Raw genomic sequence first — 22,394 nt, forward strand, 5'->3', positions numbered from 1 at the left:
TCCAGGCATTGGTCTGCCTTCGTCCGGCTCAGAGGAATGTGTTTATTCTGCTTGTATGTTATATCCCTTCCAACAACCCTTTATCGGTCCTGTCTATTTAAACTGTAAACACCTCAAGGCAGGGACTGTCTCTTACTCTGTGTTTGTACACTGCACAGCACAACAGTGCCGTGATTTTATTTGGGATCCCTATGCTCTGCTGTAATACAAACAATAATGCATCTCCTTCATCTGGTTGAAAAGACGTGTCTTCTCACAGTTTATATCAGCCCAAGTTTATCTGAAGGCACACATCTCCCCATGATGATGGTCTGTCATGTCTAGCTTTGATGTGTATCTTCTCATATATCTTATCTGCCTATGTCTGACTAAGAGACATGTGCTTTCTCATGTCTGGCTAAGAACATCTTCCCCCAATGCCATTCTATATATGCCGCTGGATGACCAGAACACACCTCTCCATAGCATTGGCCTTTAAGGATCTGCAGTGGCTGCTGGCTGGGTCACTTCCTCCATTTCATTTTCTGAGCAGGTCAGCAGGCCACCTTCCTTCCATTGCCACCACCCACTTTTACCCAAACAACTCCTTCTGGAGTCTCCAGGAGAGCTGGCAGCCTGCACCAGTACATAATCTGATGTTTTGCCTTTCTGAATGAGGACAGTACACTGTTCAGTTGATTAGATCTGTTCTGAGATAATTTGTTATTATACATCTGAAATCATTTATTTCTTCACACTGTCTGTGTGCAAGGCACCCGATTTTTCCTTTACTAGAATATACACTAGCAACTGGAGTTTTCCTGTTGATTTCCATGGGAGAAAAAATTGGGGCTTATTTTTGTTTTGTTTATCTGTTAAGGACAGATGCTACACTGTCTCTATGTTAAGAAAAATCAGATTCCCATCCAGCATTACCTTGGTTAGTATTGTTGATGTCAAAAACTCCAAGGCATTGCTTCTGAATTGTTTTTTTTTTTTTTTTGCTTTGAGAAAGCAGAGAAAAATGTCGTAATTTCCAATTTGGATATACTTGCTGCAATGAGAGCCCATTGTTTCCTTGCCAAAGACAATCCTTTCATCTGGCATCAAAGAATAAAATCCATCCAACTCAGATGAAATATTAGTTTCTTCTTTTATCTCCCTGGCAATATATTCAAGTGTCAGAAACTATTGCAAATTCCAGCATGGTTCTTACTATGGGAAGTTTCCAATCAATGCTTATCTAGCTTTTTCACATCCAGAAGTTTAGGTGAATAAGAATTTCTTTTTTAAGGGACAGTTCCATTGATATCAATGGTATTATTTTTACACTGAATCAATTGGGAACATGAAACAGAAATTTTTGCTGTGACTAACTTCTTCATGCTGTGGAATGGAATGCAATTTTTTTCCCTAAATGATCCGTCAGATATTGTCTGCACAGCTGACCACACCATATTCAGTGTATCCAGTGCTATGTCTTTTTTGTCCCTTGTGTACTCCTTATTCCCTGTACTCAGCTGACCAGACTTGGAGTACAATGAGCATTTTTCTTGAGTAAGAAGTTCTGAATAGGGTCCCCTAACAGCTGCAGGAGGACTCTGTGTATAATGATGCCCAGCATCCTTTCCCCTTCAGTGAATTCAGTTTCTGAGTTGTGTGTTTCAAATGACAAATTTGAACTTGTCTACAGTGCTCTGTGGCTTCATGCACATTCTGATTCTGGGAGCAAACAGACAGAGTTAGTTTGAAAACTCTCTGCTGCTGTCCCCAAGGGGGTCCCAAACTGTTTGCCAGCAAAGAGGAGGGCTGGCTTCCAGGGAAAGCATGATGGCAAACCTGAAGTGGAGACAGATCAATGTCAAGTGCTAACATAACCTCGCTGAGCCCCAGGTGTGTGCCTAACAACAAAGCAGGAGCCAGTTTTGGCCATGACTGGAGGAATGTGTGCTTTGACATGGATCTCTGGGGTGGTAAGAACTTGGAGTTCTAAATAATTCTGTCCCAAAGGCCACATCCCATTCCAAGTGCAAAATTCCTTTCAGAGCACAGAGACAGTGGCCGTGTGACATTGCTACTAGCCACTCAACTGCTGACAGTTGATCCTGAGGATCTCCTGCTATGCTAGGGAAGTCCCAAGCATATGGATAAGTGCTTTATTAGATGGGAGCCAAAGGATGCCATGTATTTGAACAGCCATGAGATGCCTGTTGTAATCAATGGGCATCACGTGACTTGAACTCAGCAGATCATGTTGAAAATGTCGTGGGTTGTTTTCAAGATTTTATTTATGTCAAAGACAAATATTTAGAAAATATTTAGTTGCTATATTTACTGATGAAATGTTTGTTGTGATCGTTTTCTCAGCTTCAAAAGCCGGTTCCTTCACATTGTGTCATGTGAAATGAAGCACACATTAAGGGCCAGACTCATTCTCAGTGAAGTCATTGAGCAGGATATCAGTGGAACTCCACATGGACATAAGGGATCATGTTGTAGGATCAGTGTCTAAGAAGCAAACCCTGATTTCCCATAAAAACATAGGGCATAGATTAACAAATGGGGGCACCTAAATTTAGGCACCTAAATCTAATTTTATGCTCATTTATAAGTGACCTGATCTTCAAAGATGCTGAGTATCTGCATAGCCCGTTGTCCTCAATTAAGGGTGTATTCTTTGCTAACATAGCAGACATCTCTGTTCTAAGGCCAGAATTTTCTGAAATAATTTAGATTTGTTTTATAACAACAAGAGGTGGTTTCCTGCATTCATCCGTTACACAACTGTTCTGCAGGATGTTTATTTCTGGGTTTGATCAGAAGAGATCTCTTTTATGCATCCCAAGGAGTCATCATTCTGCCTATCCTAATCTTAATTTAAAAAAAAATTCTCTGGCTGTCACACTAGAAACGCTTCCTATCCTGCCACAGTCTCTCCTTTGCACATGAAAATGGAAGTTGCTTATGCATTATTGCTGCCAAGAAGCACATCTTGAATTAAACAATAAGACATGACAAGATGTATATCCTATGCAAAAAAACTGAACATGCACATTTTAAAACGAATTTCATCTATTATTGTTATACTGACGTAACCTCACTGGTCTCCTAATAAATATAAATAATCTGTAATATAACTGGAAATGATCTAATACTGTATAGGAAGAAATCATTTGATATTTTTCTTTCTTAAAAATATTTGACATGAGACCGCCATCAGGAGGCATTCAGTGTTGAAACTTAAGAGCAGTGCATTTAAAAAGAAATGTTTGTATACCATACATGATAAGTCTCTGGAACTCAGTATCATTGAGGGTAATATCTTGGTAGAATTCAGAAACAGGATTAGACATTTATACAGAGCTAAAAAGAACACCTGCAGCTACATAGATTTAAAAAAAAAATTTGATGGGATATAAACCCTTACATTTCAGGACATATACCAACCACTAACTGCTGGGGACAAGGAAGAAACAGCCCATATTGACAGGTTATTCTATAATAGTCCACTACAGGTTTCTTGCAGCTTCCTGTGAAGCAGCTGGCACTGGCCAAAGTCAGATACAGGACACTGGACCAGATGGATGATTACTCTGATCTGATATGGCAATTCCTATGGTCTGAATATGCATATATGCCATAAAATGGTGAAGTGCTTATGTGTAAAGGGTCACAATCTGAAGATTTTTTTTATATGCATGTACCTTCTCCACAGCTTATTGGGTCTCCTTTGTATTCTATCCAAAAATATACTTCCTTCTATAGGGGTAGGCAGGTGCCTATACACTGTCATCTAGGAAGAAGTGATAGAACTGTGTATTATGAACACAGATTTGTTTATACAAGCAAACTTTTATTTTCAACTGCATATGCATCTCTGCATCCCGGGGTCATCTTTCAGCAGGACTTTAATGGAGCACAGACCGCCAGTTTAAAGCTACCCTCACTTGGAGAATGCTACTGCCTGCTATTCAGAGCGCTCTGCTACTGCCTGCCATTCCCCTGGGGATGAATCCTCCTTGGGTGAAGCAGGCATAGGTTGGGACAGTTTGCCTCCCGCGCCATGATAGCAGGGATGAATCAGGCCCTATATCTCTTCGGCCTCCCAAGGGGCTTTTTTGTGTGTGTCAATGTTTTTCCCATAGCGCTTGAGGTTAACAGTTGATTATACTTTGAAATCCTAACCACAAACTCTGATTAAGTACAGTATACGCATTCCTTTCCCGATCATCTGCAGAGTATTCAGCCTGAATGCTAAATGTGTTGGCTGAGCTTCTAATAGATGGCGATTATAAAACAACGCCCTCCGCCCAACAACCAGTTCTATAAACTATTTAAAATGCAATGTAGAAATGCTTCTCTCTCGCAGCAGGTGGTAATGCAAAATGCTACATAGTAGCAATAAGAGAGCAACATTCCAGAAAATGTTCTTCAAAACTCCTGGAGTTAAATTACATGTGCCTCCCATTTTGTAAACCTCCTGTGACTTTGCCCTGAAATTGCAAGGACATGTTTTGAATGCTGGTGTGTGTAAAAGATCATTGACAATGCTTTCCAAATGGAGCTCTCTGAGAGAAACAGTATCATGCAGATAGGGTGCAAATGTCCCTGAGAAATTATTTGATAGATGAGAGAATGATCCAGTGCTGTGAAAATTGTTATTCAGGTGGAATTAGTGACCTAAGGTAATTTAAACTTTGTGTGCCCACCAAAAGGGCCCATGATCTTTTCTGGAGAGGCCTGAGCTCTGATTCCAACCTTACTAGCACCAGTGTAGATCAAGAGTAACCCATCGAAATAGTCAGTGGCGTTACACTGTGTAAAACTGTTATAAACACAATTGGAATCAGGCCCCAGAACAAGTTAATCTGGGTCCCAGATTCCCAGCACAGTTCTAACAGTACATACAATAAATTACATTGACTTGATAATGTACCTGTACCTATCCAGATAAATCTAAACCTTAATTTTTGTTTTTCATTGTACTGTAATTCTAGTTTGTTTGCAACAGTTGCAATCCACAAGGACAGTGTGCTGCACTGGGAATGAAATGCCACAATGAGGAAAAGTCAATTATGTTTTGGTGCAAGAGCTATGGATCCCATCCAGGGAAAAATGTATATGGCTCACCGGGGTGCGCAACTCAAAGGAACTGTAGTAAATAATACATTTGAAAAAACCACAAAGATACTCTTTGGGGGGAAGAAAGAGGCTTAATTCAGCCAATAAAATATTTGTATAATACTAACAATTGCACTTGCCATCTGAGGCTTTGATGGTCTTTGTAGTAAAAGACAAGACACAGCCACAGGTAGCTTACTGTAAGGCCTAATCTGACACCCATTGAAGTCTAGAGAGCTATGCTGATTTAGGACTGGAGCCGGTGAGTGTTTTGCATGATTTAACTGTGAGATGAATGAAGTCCCCCACAGCAGCCTCTGCATAAGGGCTGGATGGAAGTGAAATATTTTGTTTATGCTTTATTCATATTGAGGGATGGACAGAGACTGGGTCCCTCTGATTAATTTTCCTTTTTCTTGGTTCTGATCAATATTATTGTCTAGCACGACTAAAGAGTTTGGTATGTACCGTGGGTTTGAGTCTGTGCTGTCCTGGCATTCTGATCTGGTAGAATCTTTCACTGGTGTAAATGATACTATAATGTGCAGGACAAAGTCCCTTGAGTTTATCTAAAACATTCACAGGTTCTAACCCTATAAAGGTAAACTTTTCTCTTACTCACTTTGCTGCACCCTCTGTAGCTTACTCCCAGCCTCTCAACTCCTCCTCCCTCCTTCCTGTTTCCTGTCCTTTCAGACTCCCAACAGCCAGTGCTTCCAATTCTAATAATTACAAGCAACATCTAAACACCACACCACTCCTAAGATCTAATCCTGCAAACCCTTACTCACCAGAGTAATAAATAGGTACATTTAAAAAAATCCTAATAAATAAAAAAAATAGCTAAATACTTTGCCAGGTATACTTTGCCAATTTACACTGATGAGGGGTATGCAGGATTGGATCTATAAAGAAGACATTTTTTTCCCTACCAGAAGAAATATTCTGCAGAATGTAGTGCAGAGTAACTACAGAAATCTATAATGGAAAAAGTGAGTGAAAGATTGCTGCAAACCTTTTGTCATCTTGGCAAAGTTTGTACAGTTCTACAGTTCTACTGAGTCCTTGTTGTCAGAGCAACAAGCAAGACTTCTTGTCTCTGGGAAGCAAGACTTCTTTTATCATGCGCTGAAGTAGTGTTTTAAGTGAGAAGAGATATCATACTTCTATTGTTATGACAGTATGTAGACACCAATGTCTGCTACCATTCACTCAAAAACATCTCTTCTGCAGAAATGGTTTATTGTTTATCAGTTTCGGTATGAGACACCATCCACAGTCTTTACTCTTGTAGACGATTGTTACTGAGATTACTGAACTATTTATGTCAATTGTTATGAAAGTGGATATTTCTGGAAAACAAACAGGCCACGAAACTTCTTTTTTAGTGATCTGTCACATTTAAAAAAAGTAACACTGCATTGATTATTCATAGTGTTATACATGTGCCAGCTATATTCAGCTTAGATAGACATTTTACAAAATATAGGCAGTTTTTTTTTATTTCAATGGATTATATCAAGTCACTATATATATTATATATATATATAAATGTATATAATAGTTAATGTGATTAATAACACTGATGAATACTAATATTGACTTCTGAAATCTATAGTGAGTTTTGGACTGATTTACATGTAAGCGTAAAAGAGTGGACCTCTTGTTTTCATCTGTTGTGTATATCAATATGACAGTTTTGTTTATGCTACAGCATGTTCTACTCATTATCTTATGTGACATTTGAATTTATTATTGTCCCTCTATGAACTGAAATCTGGAGGATTATTAGCCACAGTGTCCCTCAAAATTATGTGTAATTTACAAATTTTGTTCAAATATTTGAATGGTACAATTTTATTCTTGATCATTAGCTACTAAGGACCTAATTCTGTCTAAATAGAGAAAACAGCTATAGGGAATATAAAGCCTGAACCTGAAAGGTGCTAATGGACAGATTTTTAAAGATATTTGGGTGCCCAAGGATGCAGATAAGTGCCTAATGGGATTTTCCAAAGCATCTAGGTACCTAATTCCCATTGATTTCAATAAGAATTTAGCACAATAGATGAAAAGCTGATTTCAGTGGAAGTTAATCACCTATATGCATCTTTTGGCAACTAAATACTTTTAAAAAGCTGGCACTAAGTGCCCTCAACTTCCAATTTCTTTAGCTCAGCTCCTTGCAGGATTGGGCCCTATATTTGTAATGGTATCATGAGATTTCTTTCCTTGCTCTGCTTGTGAAACAAACTCCCACATACCTGAGCTGCTGTTTCCTGCCAACATTGTTGGACTAACAGAGGATCTTCCCAGTCTACTGGACACAACTGGTGGTCCTGGTGTTCCATCCCATTCCTGAGCTTTTATTGGCTCCCTGGAGGAAGTTGTCCCATGGTGACCTCCTCTCTCTTTGTTTTCCAACTTTGGTAGTGGTTCAGTACTGTGGCTCCTGATCTTCAACTCGTCTAGTGGTTCTACAAAATATACAAAGTCCACATTCCATTATCTAGTGCATTTTAATTAAATTCATACCATGGTATTCTTTAACAGACTAGTATAAAAAGCGATCATCCTTAATTATCCCTCTGGTTGAGTTATGACCACCACAATCAGAGAAATGGGTAAAACTGGCAGTTTTTAATTCACTTGTTTTTGTTGAACTACAATATTTTATGAAAATACTTATTGTGCAAAAAATTATGCCCCAATCAAAGCTCTTTAAATCATATTTTTAAAACTAACATTTAGGAAATTACCTTGAATTCTTTATGGCTGTCTCGTCCCTGCAAACTGGTCCTTCTAGAACTCTCTCTCTCTTTCTATGCAAGTTGTTTCCTAAGGTTTTGTATTGTTCAGCTGATGGGCTTGTGATTCCCAGGAGCATTAATGGAAGCTACATACAATCTCTCGTGCCTGACTAATTTAAGTATTTCTAGTATGCCAGTAGCATAATCTATGGGATAAATTCTGCTTATACAACTCACTTGAATAATCCCTCTGATGTCAAATTAGTGGCTGCTCCATTTGCAAGCACAAGAGTTGTTGTGGAGCGGAGAAGGCAGACAAATGGGAGAGCAGGTGTCCCCAGTGATGCCAGGGTTTTAGCAGCTTTTTCCATCCCTGGTAACTATCTATTCTGTCCAGAGCCCCTTCTTGCTCCTCCCCCATTTCTTCTATGACGGGTCCATCAACAGGGTGGGGCATCGTATTTCAAAACTAACTCACCTTCAATGGAATTAACAGATAGTTTCCATTTCTATTTTCTATGGTCTATGAATGAATTGTATCAAAAACATAAACAGGGGAAGCATTTAAAAGAGACTTAAAACACAACAGTTAATTACTATTTGATCCACTTATGCAAAGCCTGCTGATCTATTTTTTTTCTTATTTGATGAAAAATTCCCTCTGGAATTTTATGCTTCAGATTTATGGCCAAAGGTATTCTTATGGCATATTCCTGATTTATAAACATTCGGGATTATAATGGAAATGCTGGCCCTTCTGAACTTCAGCATCGCTGTGTGGAGCACTATAGGGTAAACACAGTTTTAACTATCTATATAATTTGGAGGAGAAGAGAGAGACAGAGATGTACACAATGCCTACACACAACTATACACAAAATTGTTTATTGTACCTTGAACAAAGATACCCGGTTAGATTTTGGGTCCCTTAATATTTTAATCTGTTGATGAACTTGTTTATGAGAAAAATAACATTTTTTTTTGTAAAATCCCTCAAGAAAACATTAATGAGAAGACAAATTTATCATTTCTAATGAGCAGGTATGCTGTACGTTATGGAATCATTAAGATACTATATGAATTACTGTTGGTTTATAAGCTTGCTACTGAAAAGAGAAGGAAGTATAAGGATTTTAACAATGTTTCTGACAGGAACATTTTTTCATCCCCAAGCGTAAAGGTCCTAGGACACAGTAACAAAAAAGCAATAGAATATCACAAAACAATTCCAAGCTGACGATTCACATAAAGAATATTTAGAGTAATCACAAAAGCACTATAATCTCAAAATCTAACAACTATTTACTGCCCTTCCTTGAACTTTTGGACCGCCTACTTTAATAGAGAAATATCATAAGGGGGAAGGCCCCTTCTTTGTAACCCAAAAGGCTACATAGGGAGAGCACTGAAGAATAGTTTGCATCCATATTACATGACACAGGCTTTTCAGGGACTTTCAGCATGGAATGTCTGCCACCAAGCCTTGTTTATGCATTCTTAGAGAGGCAGGGTAGTGCAAGGAGCTATGTAGAGAAATATAATGACATAGGGATTTATTCATTTAACATTTACACATAATTATAGCAGAAATATATCTATAAACTAATAACATGCGATTCCTGTAAATGCCATGTTACTGGGAAAGTGGAAGAGGAGAACAAATATCAGAAATTCGATGGAAATATAAACCAAAGACACTGAATAAGGGTCGAGTCCTGGGAGGAGCTGACTGCCTTCTTCAAAGTTCTGAGTGCCTATTTTCCAGTAAAACCAACAGAAATTGAGAGGGGCACATGTAATCTCATAGATTCAGGTCCTAACTAATAGTAAATGTGCACACTGAAGTTATGGAAAGAACGTATGTAACTTTACCCAAACTCCTTCATCTTATTGCAGCATTCAAAAGAACTAATTCACCATATCTTTCAATAGCCACTGTAAATGCTTTGATTATTTTAGTGAGAGCCTTTTATATTTGTGACTTCTTACTGCTGATTGAATACAACCACTTGAAATTTCACACACTGACAAAGTCATCCCTTAGTTACAGAAGAAGCACTCCAGTTGCATGTGGAACAATGGGGATCAAAAACACTTCAGTTCACTTTACAGAGCAGCATTTGTACTTATTACTTGATGCAAATGATTTTTCTGAATGTCACCTCTTATTTCTATTAGCTGAATCAAATGGCAGCAATTTTCTGCAAACAAACTGAGCTGTGGAAATAGTCAAAGGCAATTTAAAACAGACTGATTAAGCAATGAGACCCAACAGGCAATCAATTTTGCATGATGTTATAAAGTACTCTGGCAAAAGAGTGAAAAGAGGTGCAATGCAATGCAATGCTCTGATCCTGCAAACTTGCTACTGTGCATAATACTAAAAACCATGAGCAGCCTTAGTGAAATCACTTGCTTCAGTGGCACCACATCTGGTCATAAACATTATAGATAGCAGTGTTTTCAGAGTCAGGCTCTTTCTGTTAATTTGGAGAGACGGCGTAAACGGTCATTCACTTCAGTAGGAGCTATAGTAGTTTCTACCAGCTAAAATCTGCCCTGGAATGTCTTAGGGCTGAACAGTCCTAAAGTTGATCTGCATTAGTCAGTCTTTGTTAGTCAGCACTAAGGAAAAGTGTTTTATATATTTGGAATACTATGAGGAGGAAAATAGGACCGTCTCCTCAGCTGGTATTAAACAGTGTAGCTGCTGTGGAATTGGTGGAGCTATGTCAATTTACCCCAGCTGAAGATCTGGTCTCAGTTTATTTCTTAAGATTTTGTAGAAAATCCGTTTTCACTTGTCAGCCTAGATTTCATATATTTCCACTCCCCATCCTTTTCTGGGGAGCTTCAGCTCTGAGGTTATCTAAAAATTAATAAATCCTAAAAATGAAAAGCAGATTGGATCAGACTATAATCTCATGCAGCCCATTATAGGCCCCAAACATTGTTATTGGATGATACTTATCAGTAACACTGATGCACAGTCAGAAAAACAATATGCTGATATTTTCCATGGCCTTCTGGAATATTTGATTTCACCTGGTTTTGTAATATGTCAAGAACAATAAAGTACATGGCAAAATTAATTTTCAGTCACCTGATCTTGAAGATGGCCCTACTTTACTTAAATGACAAGAGGGAATAATTTCAGCTTCAAAATTTTACTTATATATTATTAATAATATATATATTTACTGCAAATTTAAGACCAAAGGAATTCTTATGTCATATTCTGATTTATAATCATACAGGGTTATAATGGATATATATATTATTCCCTCAAATCCCATGTTTTTGTAAATTCACCATAATACTTCCTGTTACATGTGAAGAATGACTAATTTTAACTGGCCCAATGAAGGTTTGAGAGGGGCAGAACGCTCCCCTCCCAGGCCATGGAACATAACTGGAACCATTCTGTGGTCACTATGACAGCTCTACAGTTATCTGGGCTGTCTCATGCCGTCTACCATTCTACACTACTCTACGCTACTGCAAATGGAACTCCATGGACCACAGCTCAGTGGCCCTTACACTAGTTAAAAACGTACTCATTGTTTTATATAAACGCCTCAGGCACTGATCCTGCAATGTATACTGTGTGAGAAGAAAGCTGCACACATGTGGAGCCATGGTGAAGTACCCATATTGAGATAACCTTATTATTTATCTAAGGCAAAACACATGCTTTTATGGGTGGTTGATAATTTTAGCTGGGACAAGCCAAGACTTAAAGGAATAGTTGTGCCATCCTGCAAAAGCTGTGGAAGGACTTCAGTGCTTAGTGTACCCATATTGACAGTAGGTAACATATACTCTACAGAGGGCTCATCACTTATTATTTAAATGACACAAAATAATGCAAATTGGATTTAAGATATACTATGCTGTTATTATCTCATTCAGATGGCTGGAGGTAGCAAAAGCCATAAAAGCTCTGTGTTAATGAGTTCCTTGAATCACATGTCTAAAGGTAAATCTTTTCACAGTCAAACGCTGAATTTTGAAAACTGAACATCATTATGGAAAGTGTCTTTATTGGTCTATAATTCTTCCCAAAATAGTACATAAAATGTAAATTTCAATAAATCATTTGTTGCTTTAAATATTTATGATACCCCTTCAGTGAGATTCCCATACCGGCGTTCAAATGCTTGAAGCACTTCCACATATCACTGTATTTCAATATTAAGAGATGGTCACTTTCCACATTTATTTCACCTAAATCCCAGGCCTTCTCATTTGATGAGAAAGATGGCAGCTAAAATCTCTTAGGCAGTACACATTTTCTAAATAATTGACATGTATGGTTTGAACATTATAAAAGATCTCTTAATGGGTGCATAGTTTTGATGTGATTTGTGGTTCTGAGGACTTGTAAGCTCTAAACAACCTGAGAAACGCAGCTAATCAGCCACTGTTTAGACCAAACTAATTTGACAATCGGAGCTAGGGAACACATTTTACCTAAAAAGCTATCACTGCAACAAATATGCTCTATGTGGCCAGCCTGCCACAAGCTGCTTAAGCACATATTAATTCTAGGACATAATGGCTTCTTATTGTAATGCTATCTAACAAATAGCAGAATCATTTTTAAAGAGACAAACAAGCAATAGTGTGAAGGAACTACACATGAGGGTTGCTCTGCTAACCTTCTCTCTGTAATCTGTAATTAATAAAGTAATAATCCATGTTTTATTCATTCTTTCTTTTTTCTGTCTTTTATAAATCTAAAATATAAAAAAAAACATTTAAAGCATACAACTCTGTTAATCCGGGGAATAATTTTTTCTACTCACGGTACCTAAAGAAACATATGTGCATAAGTCTTTGCAAGATTGGGATATTGATGTGGAAACCAGGTAAATCACTTGGAGATGGATTTTAAAAGCTCTTAACATTGGCTTTACTTTCCTTCCATTGAAGTCAAGGGGAGCTTTACTATTGACTCCAGAGTGAGTACAGTTAGGCCAATGCCAAGCTCTTTTCAAAATCCTACCTCTAACCTTTGTGCCTCAATTTATTTATCTGTAAATTGGGGATAAAATTTTACTCATCTTTATAAGGTACTTTAAAATCTTGGAATGAGTGCTTCTTCATAATGTCAAAGTATTATACTACCTTCTTGATGTGCACTTCTTTGTCTGATCTGCGCAGACCATCGTGTACAAATATATATTCAAAAACACCACAGAGAAAATAAACTGGGTATAAATTCTGCAAAAGGAAAGATTCAATGCTTTAAGAAATTATATTTATAACAAACAATTATGAATATATTACAGTGCCAACGAAAGCCTTTTTCTGATCTTTATTAAGCTTGTGGCTTGTCTAGTCTGTCTTTATCTGGTTGCTAATTAAGCAGAAGTTTGCTTTTCATATCAATTTTTAATACTCATTTCTTACAGTTAAGTGAGAATTGGAGCAGCTCAATTCAAAGCAGTTCTGACCTAGTTCCATGCAAAATCAATAGAGTGCCTGAAAAAGAGTCTCAGAAACCACCCAACATTCAAGGAGACAAGACTGAAATGCATCTAATGATTAATTCAACATAGGCGCCCATGGAATGGAGCGTAGCAGAGCTAGTAGGGAGGCACCCCCCACCGCCACCCCAGCAGCCTTTAGGTTTATGTGTGGTGCTTTTTTAACTGAAGGTGCTACCACCAGTGACCCTTGGCTCTGCCACTGTTCAAATTCTGGCTCCGCTTCTGGAATGTGAGTTTTTACTCACATCTAAATACAGTGGATATGTACTCTACCTGCTAACAGATGGAATAGGGAAGGGGCAGACAGACCTTGGAAGCTTAGAATTGGAGGCTACCTGTTATTTGGCTGATTTTCTGTAGCTAGGCCTCAAGGCCACAAGTGGGGAATTCTGGGGGATGTAGGAGAGTAAAGGAGGGCACTGGCAGGGGCGAATTTATACAAAACACAATCAAAAGTAGAAATAGGATGATAATTCCATGAAAACGAAGGGTTAATAAAAAATAAAGCATTAGGGTCATTCCAAAATAGAAATTAGGGAAGAATTAAAGCTGAAACATAAAAAAAGAAAACAGGGAAGGACAATAATAGAAATAGTCAGAAAATAGGTAACATTTTTCAAAAGTAGAAAAATAGATACATTTAAAAAAATAGGTAATGGCTTTCAAATAGAAAAATAGGGCCAGATGCTGACAGCTTGGCTCCTATTGGGTAAGCACCTTATTTCATAACTGCAATAGCTTCAGAGTAGTGCCAATGACTTTAGTGGGACTATTTGTGGAGTAAGATACTCTTCGGTGGGAATAAGTATATCATATCTGGCCCACAGAAATGGAAAAAGACATGGGTTACAATAAATAATAAAGTTTAAAATTTAATATAAACTAAAACTAGCAAATGTAAAGACCTAACTAATAAGACATGCATCTAACCTCATTAAACATTTTTCTTGGTTACTGTCTGTCTATTTTTATCATTTCTTTGACTTATCTTTTTTGGATCCCATCCTGCATGTGTTAAACTTTGCTAGCATGAGTAGTCGTACTGAAATCAAGTTGAGCACATGTGTCTTTTCAGGATTGAAGTGTTAGCATGTAAACACTTTGGGGCAGGTACTGTGTCTTCTTCTCTCTATAGATGATCTGGTCATCTCTTCTGGCCTTAAACTCTATGACTCTTATAGTAACCTAGCATAAGAAAGTAGGGATTGGTCTCTTTATACTGTAACAATATAAATAATAGTAGCTGTGAACTCATCAATGGGTGGTGCTGTTGGGGCTGAAATAATGCACATTCTACTGTAACAATATAAATAATAGTAGCTGTGAACTCATCAATGGGTGGTGCTGTTGGGGCTGAAATAATGCACATTCTACTGTGAGAAAGAACTGCTGGAAATTACTGTGAATATATTGTGGTTTATACTGTTCTGAAAATAAATGGTTGGTTGTGAGATGTTAACATAGATACATATATTATTCTGGGGCTCAGAGACTGTTTTGCCACTTAGGAATATCAAACCACATGCTTCAGGTCTTAAGCCAGCCTCTAACTATTTGAGACCTAATGTGGAGGGCAGATGATTCCACCACTGCCTACTGCAAGATTTCCTTCCTATGAAGCATCTTGTAATGGCCCCAGTCATAGAAAGGATACTGGACCACAGGTGCAATCCAGTCTGGTAATAACTATGTTCCTACAGCCTCAGCGTGAAGGATTTTTTCCAACAACTTGTTGCTTGAATGAATAATTGGTATTAACGTTCACTTTGAATAAAAGAACTTGGTTAGTGTCTACACTCATTCAACAATTCCTTTTGCTCCAAACACTGTTCATCACCGTTGGATGGATTCCTGGTAAGCACAGGGTCCATTCCAATCAATGACCTCCTGAGGTCCCTTCCAACTCTGATATTCTATGAATCTATGAATGAAATAATAAGTCTTGAACAAACATTTTCTACTTTTATTTTTAAAAATCTCCACTCAAAAACAACTGAAAATGTTTTGACGGCGGAAGTGAAAAAGCAGGACATTTCAGATATCCTGGGACAGCACAAGAGAAAGTGGTGCTGACTTGGTGAAGCTGAATTATAGGGTCACTTTAACAAAAAGGTGAGTGCACAGACTTCATGGGTACAAGTTTACAGCCTCACTTGCAAATGCAGTCTCTTTCAATAGAAACTAATGGAGCTGTTGAATATTTTTAGTTGAATAGTTTTTCAACAAAATAGAACTTTTTGAATTATACCAACATTTTACATGAATAATTTACTGTTGAAATTTTCCATTTTTTTGGTCAAAACAACATTTTTATTTTCATTTAGTTATTAATTAAACATTTTGTTTATACTGAAATTGAAACAAACTCATGTTTCTGTTCTAATTTAATTTTTTTTTCATCTTTTATATTTTTCCTTTTTTCTCTCCCCCGCCCCCACTTTACCAGTGGGGAAAGGGTGAAAAGAGAAGAGGTGAATAAATATCAAATATATGAAAAAAAAATTAAATTTTGGATTTCAATCAAATAAAATCTGAACACTTTTTAAAAATTTCATTTAGATGATAAATGAAAAAGTCTATGAAAATTTTCAACTGAAACTAACATTGTTTGATTTTATTCAAAGTTTTTCCTGGAAAATAATTGCAATTTTTCTAACCGCTTTGAGTATACCACATTTATTAATGCTAATTTTTGTTTGATGGTTTAATTTTTCAACCAATGAGAGCACCTCCTTTTCATTACTAACAGAAATGTTCTGTTTGTATTTTGTTCCTTATACCACAGTTCAGTGGTTGAAGCACATGACTAAGGAGTAAGGAAATCTGGCACCAATTTGCATCCTGATCCTTCCAAGCTTAACATATGTGCTTAATTTTAGGCAATGTGAAAATGTTTGTGAGGTCATGTCCAAGTTAATTGCAGACCAAAGAGTAACACCCAGATTTACTGACTCCCAGTCACAAACTAACACCTACATTATGCTGCCTTTCTTATGTCCCTTTATCTTGAGTTAATACATTTCAGTGCTACAGTAGATTCACATTTCCAAAACAAGTTGTTTTTTTAAATTATGGATGTAAATCACACATCAGAATAAGGTTTACCCGTGTCTGTCTGGTTCAAACAATGAGGCTTTTTTCTTTCAGCTGAAGTTAGATTATCAATAGCTCTCCTATTCCCACTTAATGCATGATTGGATGTTAATTGCATGTTAATTTTTGTACCAAATAATTATTATGGATGGATGAATCCACTCATTACTAAAAGCAGCTTGGCCCTTTGTACAAAATTAAAGCCCAGTTGAACTTGACCCTTTCTTGTTTATTACAGTAATAAAATTATTATTTCTCTGTGTTCCTGTATTTCTATTTCCAGCCTCAGCTGAACCCAGGAAGTTCTGGAAATCCCACAAGTTTTCCAGCTCAATATCCAGATCAAGGTGAGCTGGATAAACCAAATAAAATATCTCTGAACATTTGAGGTTTGCCCATCCATGATAGGCCCATGTCATTGGTTGTGTTGAGGTAAGATGTTCCTGGCAGGTTTTTTATGGAGAGACTGTGGGTAGCTAAGAGGATACAATGGGCCAAAAGTTATGTGTAATGTTCCAGCTAGTCACATTTACTAATTCTCCCTATCCCCCATATTAGTATCTATAGTCTGAGTATACGAGTATGCTGAGTCAGAGAGGCTTTTTGTATGGAACAAATTTTTCACACAAGAAGTAAAGCCCTTTTACTCCATTGCCAAAATGCAGGCCTAATCCAAAACCCACTGAAGTGAGAGTCTTTCCTCTGACTTCCCTGGCCTTTGGAGCAGTCCTTTAATGACTGCACTTAAGGACTGGGATCACGCTGCTGGGACTCAAATCAGAAGTTCTAGAAAGTCGAGATACTTCAAAGCTCATGTATAAGCAACTTAGTCAACCCAATAAATTGCTATTCTTTATTATGTAGATTGGTATGGAAAAGACATTTTAAGAAACGTTAAGAAGGGCAATAGTAGCTACAAGTGTTGCAAGGATTTCAGAAATTAAGGCAGGAACTTATTTCTTTTCTTTGTTCTTTTCACCCCCATGCACAGTTCCCACCATCTTCTCTCTTAAAATAACACAGATTCTACAGCTAACTTGTTTTACTGTAAGATGTCCAGATAATGCATTTAATTAACCTCAGTCTCTTGTCAAGAAGCAGTGACAGTGGCTCAGGAGATCCTGGGAGTAGCATTCAGATCATGAGCAAGGGTTGGAAAGGTCTTCTTTTAACGATGACTTTCTGTAGCTCTGATGTACACATTCTAATTTTGAAAATGGAAAGCAGACATTTGCTAGCAAAATTAAGTTTTGCTTATGGTAAAATTGGGGAAATTGTTTCAGCTTGGTTGCCTTTGGAAATGCAAAAATGATTTCTATATTGTACAATTGCTATGCTTTTTTTTACCTCTCTTCACTACAATTTGTTTTAAACAAGCTAATTTTGACTGTATTCTGAATAGACACACACATATATACTAGTCCCTACAATGGACTGTATCTGATCTGTGAAAATCTGTGTTATAAACATGCTGGTCCTAAAGAACATTTTCTATTATATAGAAAATATGGAGGGTCTGTACTTTGAATTTTGGGGGTCTTGAAACTACAGAAGCACTTGAATTCTATCCCAGCTTACAAGTATGAAACTCAAAGTACGCACAGTTTTGTGTACAGGCACAGCTGTGAAGTCCTAAAAGCAGCATATTAACACTCTCAGAGGAGAAGATTCCCTGATCAGCCTGCCAGAGGGACTGCCCACACTGTCACATACCCAGAGGAAGGTACAACGGAAAGTCAGACTCTGAAAGAGAGAGGCTGCATCTACACTGTGAGCTAGGGGCATGATTCTCCTGCTCTAGTACCCATAGTCACGCTGAGAGCTAGCATGAGTATAAATAGTAGCAGAGCCGTGGTAGCACAGGGAATGACAGAATAGGCACCGCTGAGCTGTGCCAAATACAAACCTGCCTCAAAATGGTGGGTGTGGACTCAGCGTGGCTCATCCGTGCCTCTGCCGCCACAACCCTGCTATCAGGGCTACGCTACTAATACTCATACTAGCTTGATGAGAGCTCGCATGCACACGTGTACGTAAGCATGGTCTGAATGAGCTCTCCCTTAACATCTGATCATGCACCGGGGAAAAGATTTCAGGAGCAGACCCTATTTGCATAGACACACCTATCCTGCCTAGGTGTTCGGCAGACAGACCTGCTTTGCCAAAGTGATCAATTTTGGCTAGTTTTGGTTTAAAATGCTAGTTATTACTTCATTATTATTTTCACTGAGGAATATATGAGTACCATATATTTATCTCTCCACTCTAAAGGACTCAGATAAATTTCAACAGATTGTATTTATGCAATTTGACTGAAAGTAATGCATATTTGGATTTCTGGAAAACAGCACAAGGTTAAATGTTTTTACTTCTATTTTTATTATTTCTAGGCGCACATCAATCTGTTGTGCATTCTGCAGTTTACATATTTTTAAAAAAGCAGTATTTATAATATATTGCCAGTTTTGCTAGATGACTGTACAATTTTGAATATGGGCTTTTGTAATTACAAATGTCAGATTTGTGTCTAATAGCCAGATGCACAGCTGGTGTAAATTGACACTGCTCCATTGATTTCAACTGAGATATGCTAGATTACAACAATTGAGGATTTGGCCCTAGAGGTCTAATTTTCACAGACATAATTTTTTGTGGCTTAGAAAGTTCTGTGGCACTCAAAACTTGGAGCAAATAATTAAACTCCAGGTCTTCAAATGCAGCAAGTGTTGATTTGCTTATCAGTGGCGTCTATTAAATACAGACCAGAGTAGGTGCCAGTAATTTTATTTATTTTTAAAAGATCCATTTCTTTAAACATGTTTAATATGGCCAAGAAAACCCATATCCTACCTGTATATGTAATAAACAAAAAATAAAGCCTATTTCAACCTCGTGAAACCGTGACCAAAAAGTTGAAGACAGACTTTACTCAATTTCTTTTTTGACTATAGATTTTTAAGGGTTGTTTTTTTTTATTCCTAAAAAGAAATGTTGATTGAGGTCCATACACATCAGTCAGAAGCAGCAGCTGTTTATAAAAAAAAAATCTGAGGAATTATTTATGAAATTACGTCTTCTTCAATGATTCTATATACTGTAGCAGTCCCAAGAGAATTTGATTTTTTCATGAGCCTAAATTGCTGAAGTAGAAGAGGAGACAATGTCATGGTCTCAGTTAACGAAACTATCGTGTCATTTCAAAATATGTTTTCTATTTTAATGTCTGTGTGTAACAAAGACATTCTTTCATTCAAATAATAAGCCACTAATTTTTCTGCTCCTCTCAAGCTCCACTGAAGGCCTCCCTTCTTGGCCCATTCTTGTGCAGGTTCTCCTCCATATTTATTGATAAATACATAAGCAGCTGAAATACAAGCTTTCCTCATTTTTTTTCTGTCCCGTTCTGCCATTTTGTTCTTTTTCCTTCCATTTAATTCCTTTTATAGAAGTGAATGGAGTTACAATAGTGCAAAATGGAGGTCATTCAGTGGTCATACTACAAGGAGTCTATCACCTCAGGGCCAGATTTTCAAAAGAGTCCAGCTTCCATCTCAGCCCCAGCCAGAGTGCTCAGCACCCGGCAACTCCCACTGTGACACCGACGGCCAGATTTTGGGAAGAGTTCAGTACCCAACATGCTGAAGCTGTTCTGAAAAGCTGGCCATGTGATTCTGGTGCCTAACTGGTAGCTGAAGGCTTATGAAAATCTGGGTCTGATGGCAGGTGCTGTGCTCTTTCAAAAGTGTGCCCTGTACTTACCAACAGACAAGAAGGCAAAGGCATGTCTAAGGAATTGAATACAAGGGTGGGGAGAAAAGAGCAAATGAAAATAAACATAAGCATTAAGGAAAGTGGGGTAGGGAGAATTAAGTACTCATACTCCAAGTACAGCAATTAACCTTGCCAGTTCCGATAACTTGTTAATGTTACCTAAAAATTGGCAGCATCCCTATAATATATAGTATATTGTTACCATCAGGAATTAAAGGGAAGTGCTGCAAAGAGCAGCACATTATTTGGTTATCCTGGGTTACTCAGTTATCTAATGCAATTGGCAAGAATTTAAGCATGACCACTGTATCCAGTTATGTTGACTGAGTCACTCAGTTTGCCCAGAGCATATGCAGTATCTGTCTTATCCACATCCTTAATGCAGACTGAATTAGAGAAATGAACAGCCTTCAGATTTTCTCATGCTGTTTTCTGTATACCTGTCTTTTATGTCATCATGTAGATATGTAGCCAACCATGATGATAACACAGAACCAAAGTGAGACGCGCATACACACACACACACGCACAGTTAAAACTACAATAAAAAACTGGCAGTGGCTGGGTCAGTACACATATTGAATCTATTTCCCTAAGTTAAGTATCCTCACACCTTCTTGTCAACTGTCTAAATGGGCCATCTTGATTATCACTACAAAAGTTTTTTTCCCCTGCTGATAATAGCTCATCTTAACTAATTAACCGCTCACAGTTTGTATGGTAACTTCCAACTTATCTGTATGTGTGTGTGTATATATATATATAAAAAAAATCTTCTTACTATATGTTCCATTCTATGCATCCGATGAGGTGGGCTGTAGCTCACAAAAGCTTATGCTCTAATAAATTTGTTAGTCTCTAAGGTGCCACAAGTACTCTTGTTCTTTTTGCGGATACAGACTAACACAGCTGCTACTCTGAAACCTACAATACAGTTGTATCTATAATGCTCTTTTCCGACTCATTCATTTCAGCCCATTTGATTTAGCTGGGTGAAATGCTATTGAAAGCCACAATGAGGGCTAGCAATTTCTATTTGCAAATTATTTATTTCTGTTTATTAATGGTCTTCTTTCCGACTGTAAATTTATAAGAGCTTCGTGTTTATATGCATGTTTTCAAGCTAATGGGAACTTGTTGTAGTTTATAGTAGTGACTGCTAAAAAGACTTGTGTGTTTGTGAATTTCTGCACATATTGTAAGATTATTGTATGCAATGAATAATAGTTGTAATGCAACCCTCTCCACAGGGTCTTGCAGAGTCTGTGGCTTCTGCCCTTTGGAGCATTTCACTGTACAGTTGTGACAGGAAGGAAATGTGTGATGTACTATTTTCAGAAGGTTTGGAGGTTTAGTTAAGCATCCGAAGATTTAGATAATTATACAGATTTTCTGATCCTTCTTGGTGTCTACTGAATTGTGGATTATAATTTCATTATAATCTTTCAGACAACATATATGGGGGGGTGGCTAACCACCTTAAAAATGAACTTATTCAGATTCCAAGCTGCCGTCATCCACCCACAAAGATTTCAAATCTGCTACATGCCAAGGAATTAGTTCACAAAGTGATAGAGAGAAAGCTGAATTTTTCATCCTAGTGCTTTCCAAGGAGCTAGCATATGGATTTGGATTCCCGTCGGACAGAAGAGCATATGGGAAAAGAAAGTTTACAGAAATTAATCAGACCAAGCTAAATGCAAAATTCTCTTGTTAGATCTGTATGGCCGTCCAAGCTAAGTGTGGTAAACTCCTGCCATAGTCATTAGGAGTCCCCGTAGGTAGAAAGGGCAGGATATCAGAGTTTGTATGTCTGGTGGATTCAAAGTGAGAATTTGGCCCTAATGAATGTGGGTTCATACTCCATTCAAATCTGCACTTGTCCAGATTGCTCACTTTCCCAAAACATGGTTAAGTTCCAATTCACAGGCCTTCTGACTTTGGAGTTTTAGCCCGAAAGAGGAGTTTTAGCAGACTTTCTATTGCTATTGCACTATCTTCAGATGTATAATTGAGGTCTGTTTCAGGCAGAGATTTGGGAACATAAATGATTTTTGACCTTAGGTTGACGTAATTCCTGCAGTTTTCTTTTATGGGTAGATACCAACCTCATTCTGCAGCCCTTCCAGATAAATGGATTGAATGGAGTGTTATGCATGCAGGATGACTGCAGAATGCAGTCCAA

General features: G+C 37.7%; 1 protein-coding gene across 2 annotated transcripts in view; it reads right to left on the reverse strand.

Annotated features, from left to right (window-relative positions):
- Nucleotides 1-22,394, reverse strand: part of NYAP2 (neuronal tyrosine-phosphorylated phosphoinositide-3-kinase adaptor 2) — a 176,886-nt gene that overhangs the window by 36,338 nt on the left and 118,154 nt on the right. For both annotated transcript variants that reach the window (XM_084640003.1, XM_084640004.1), the window contains one exon: nt 7,365-7,577. In XM_084640003.1, coding sequence (XP_084496129.1) covers nt 7,365-7,577 — 213 coding nt within the window. The remainder of the gene's footprint in view (nt 1-7,364; nt 7,578-22,394) is intronic.

This window comes from Lepidochelys olivacea (assembly GCF_965140295.1).
Source record: "Lepidochelys olivacea isolate rLepOli2 genome assembly, chromosome: 9".
Lineage (NCBI taxonomy): Eukaryota > Metazoa > Chordata > Testudines > Cheloniidae > Lepidochelys > Lepidochelys olivacea.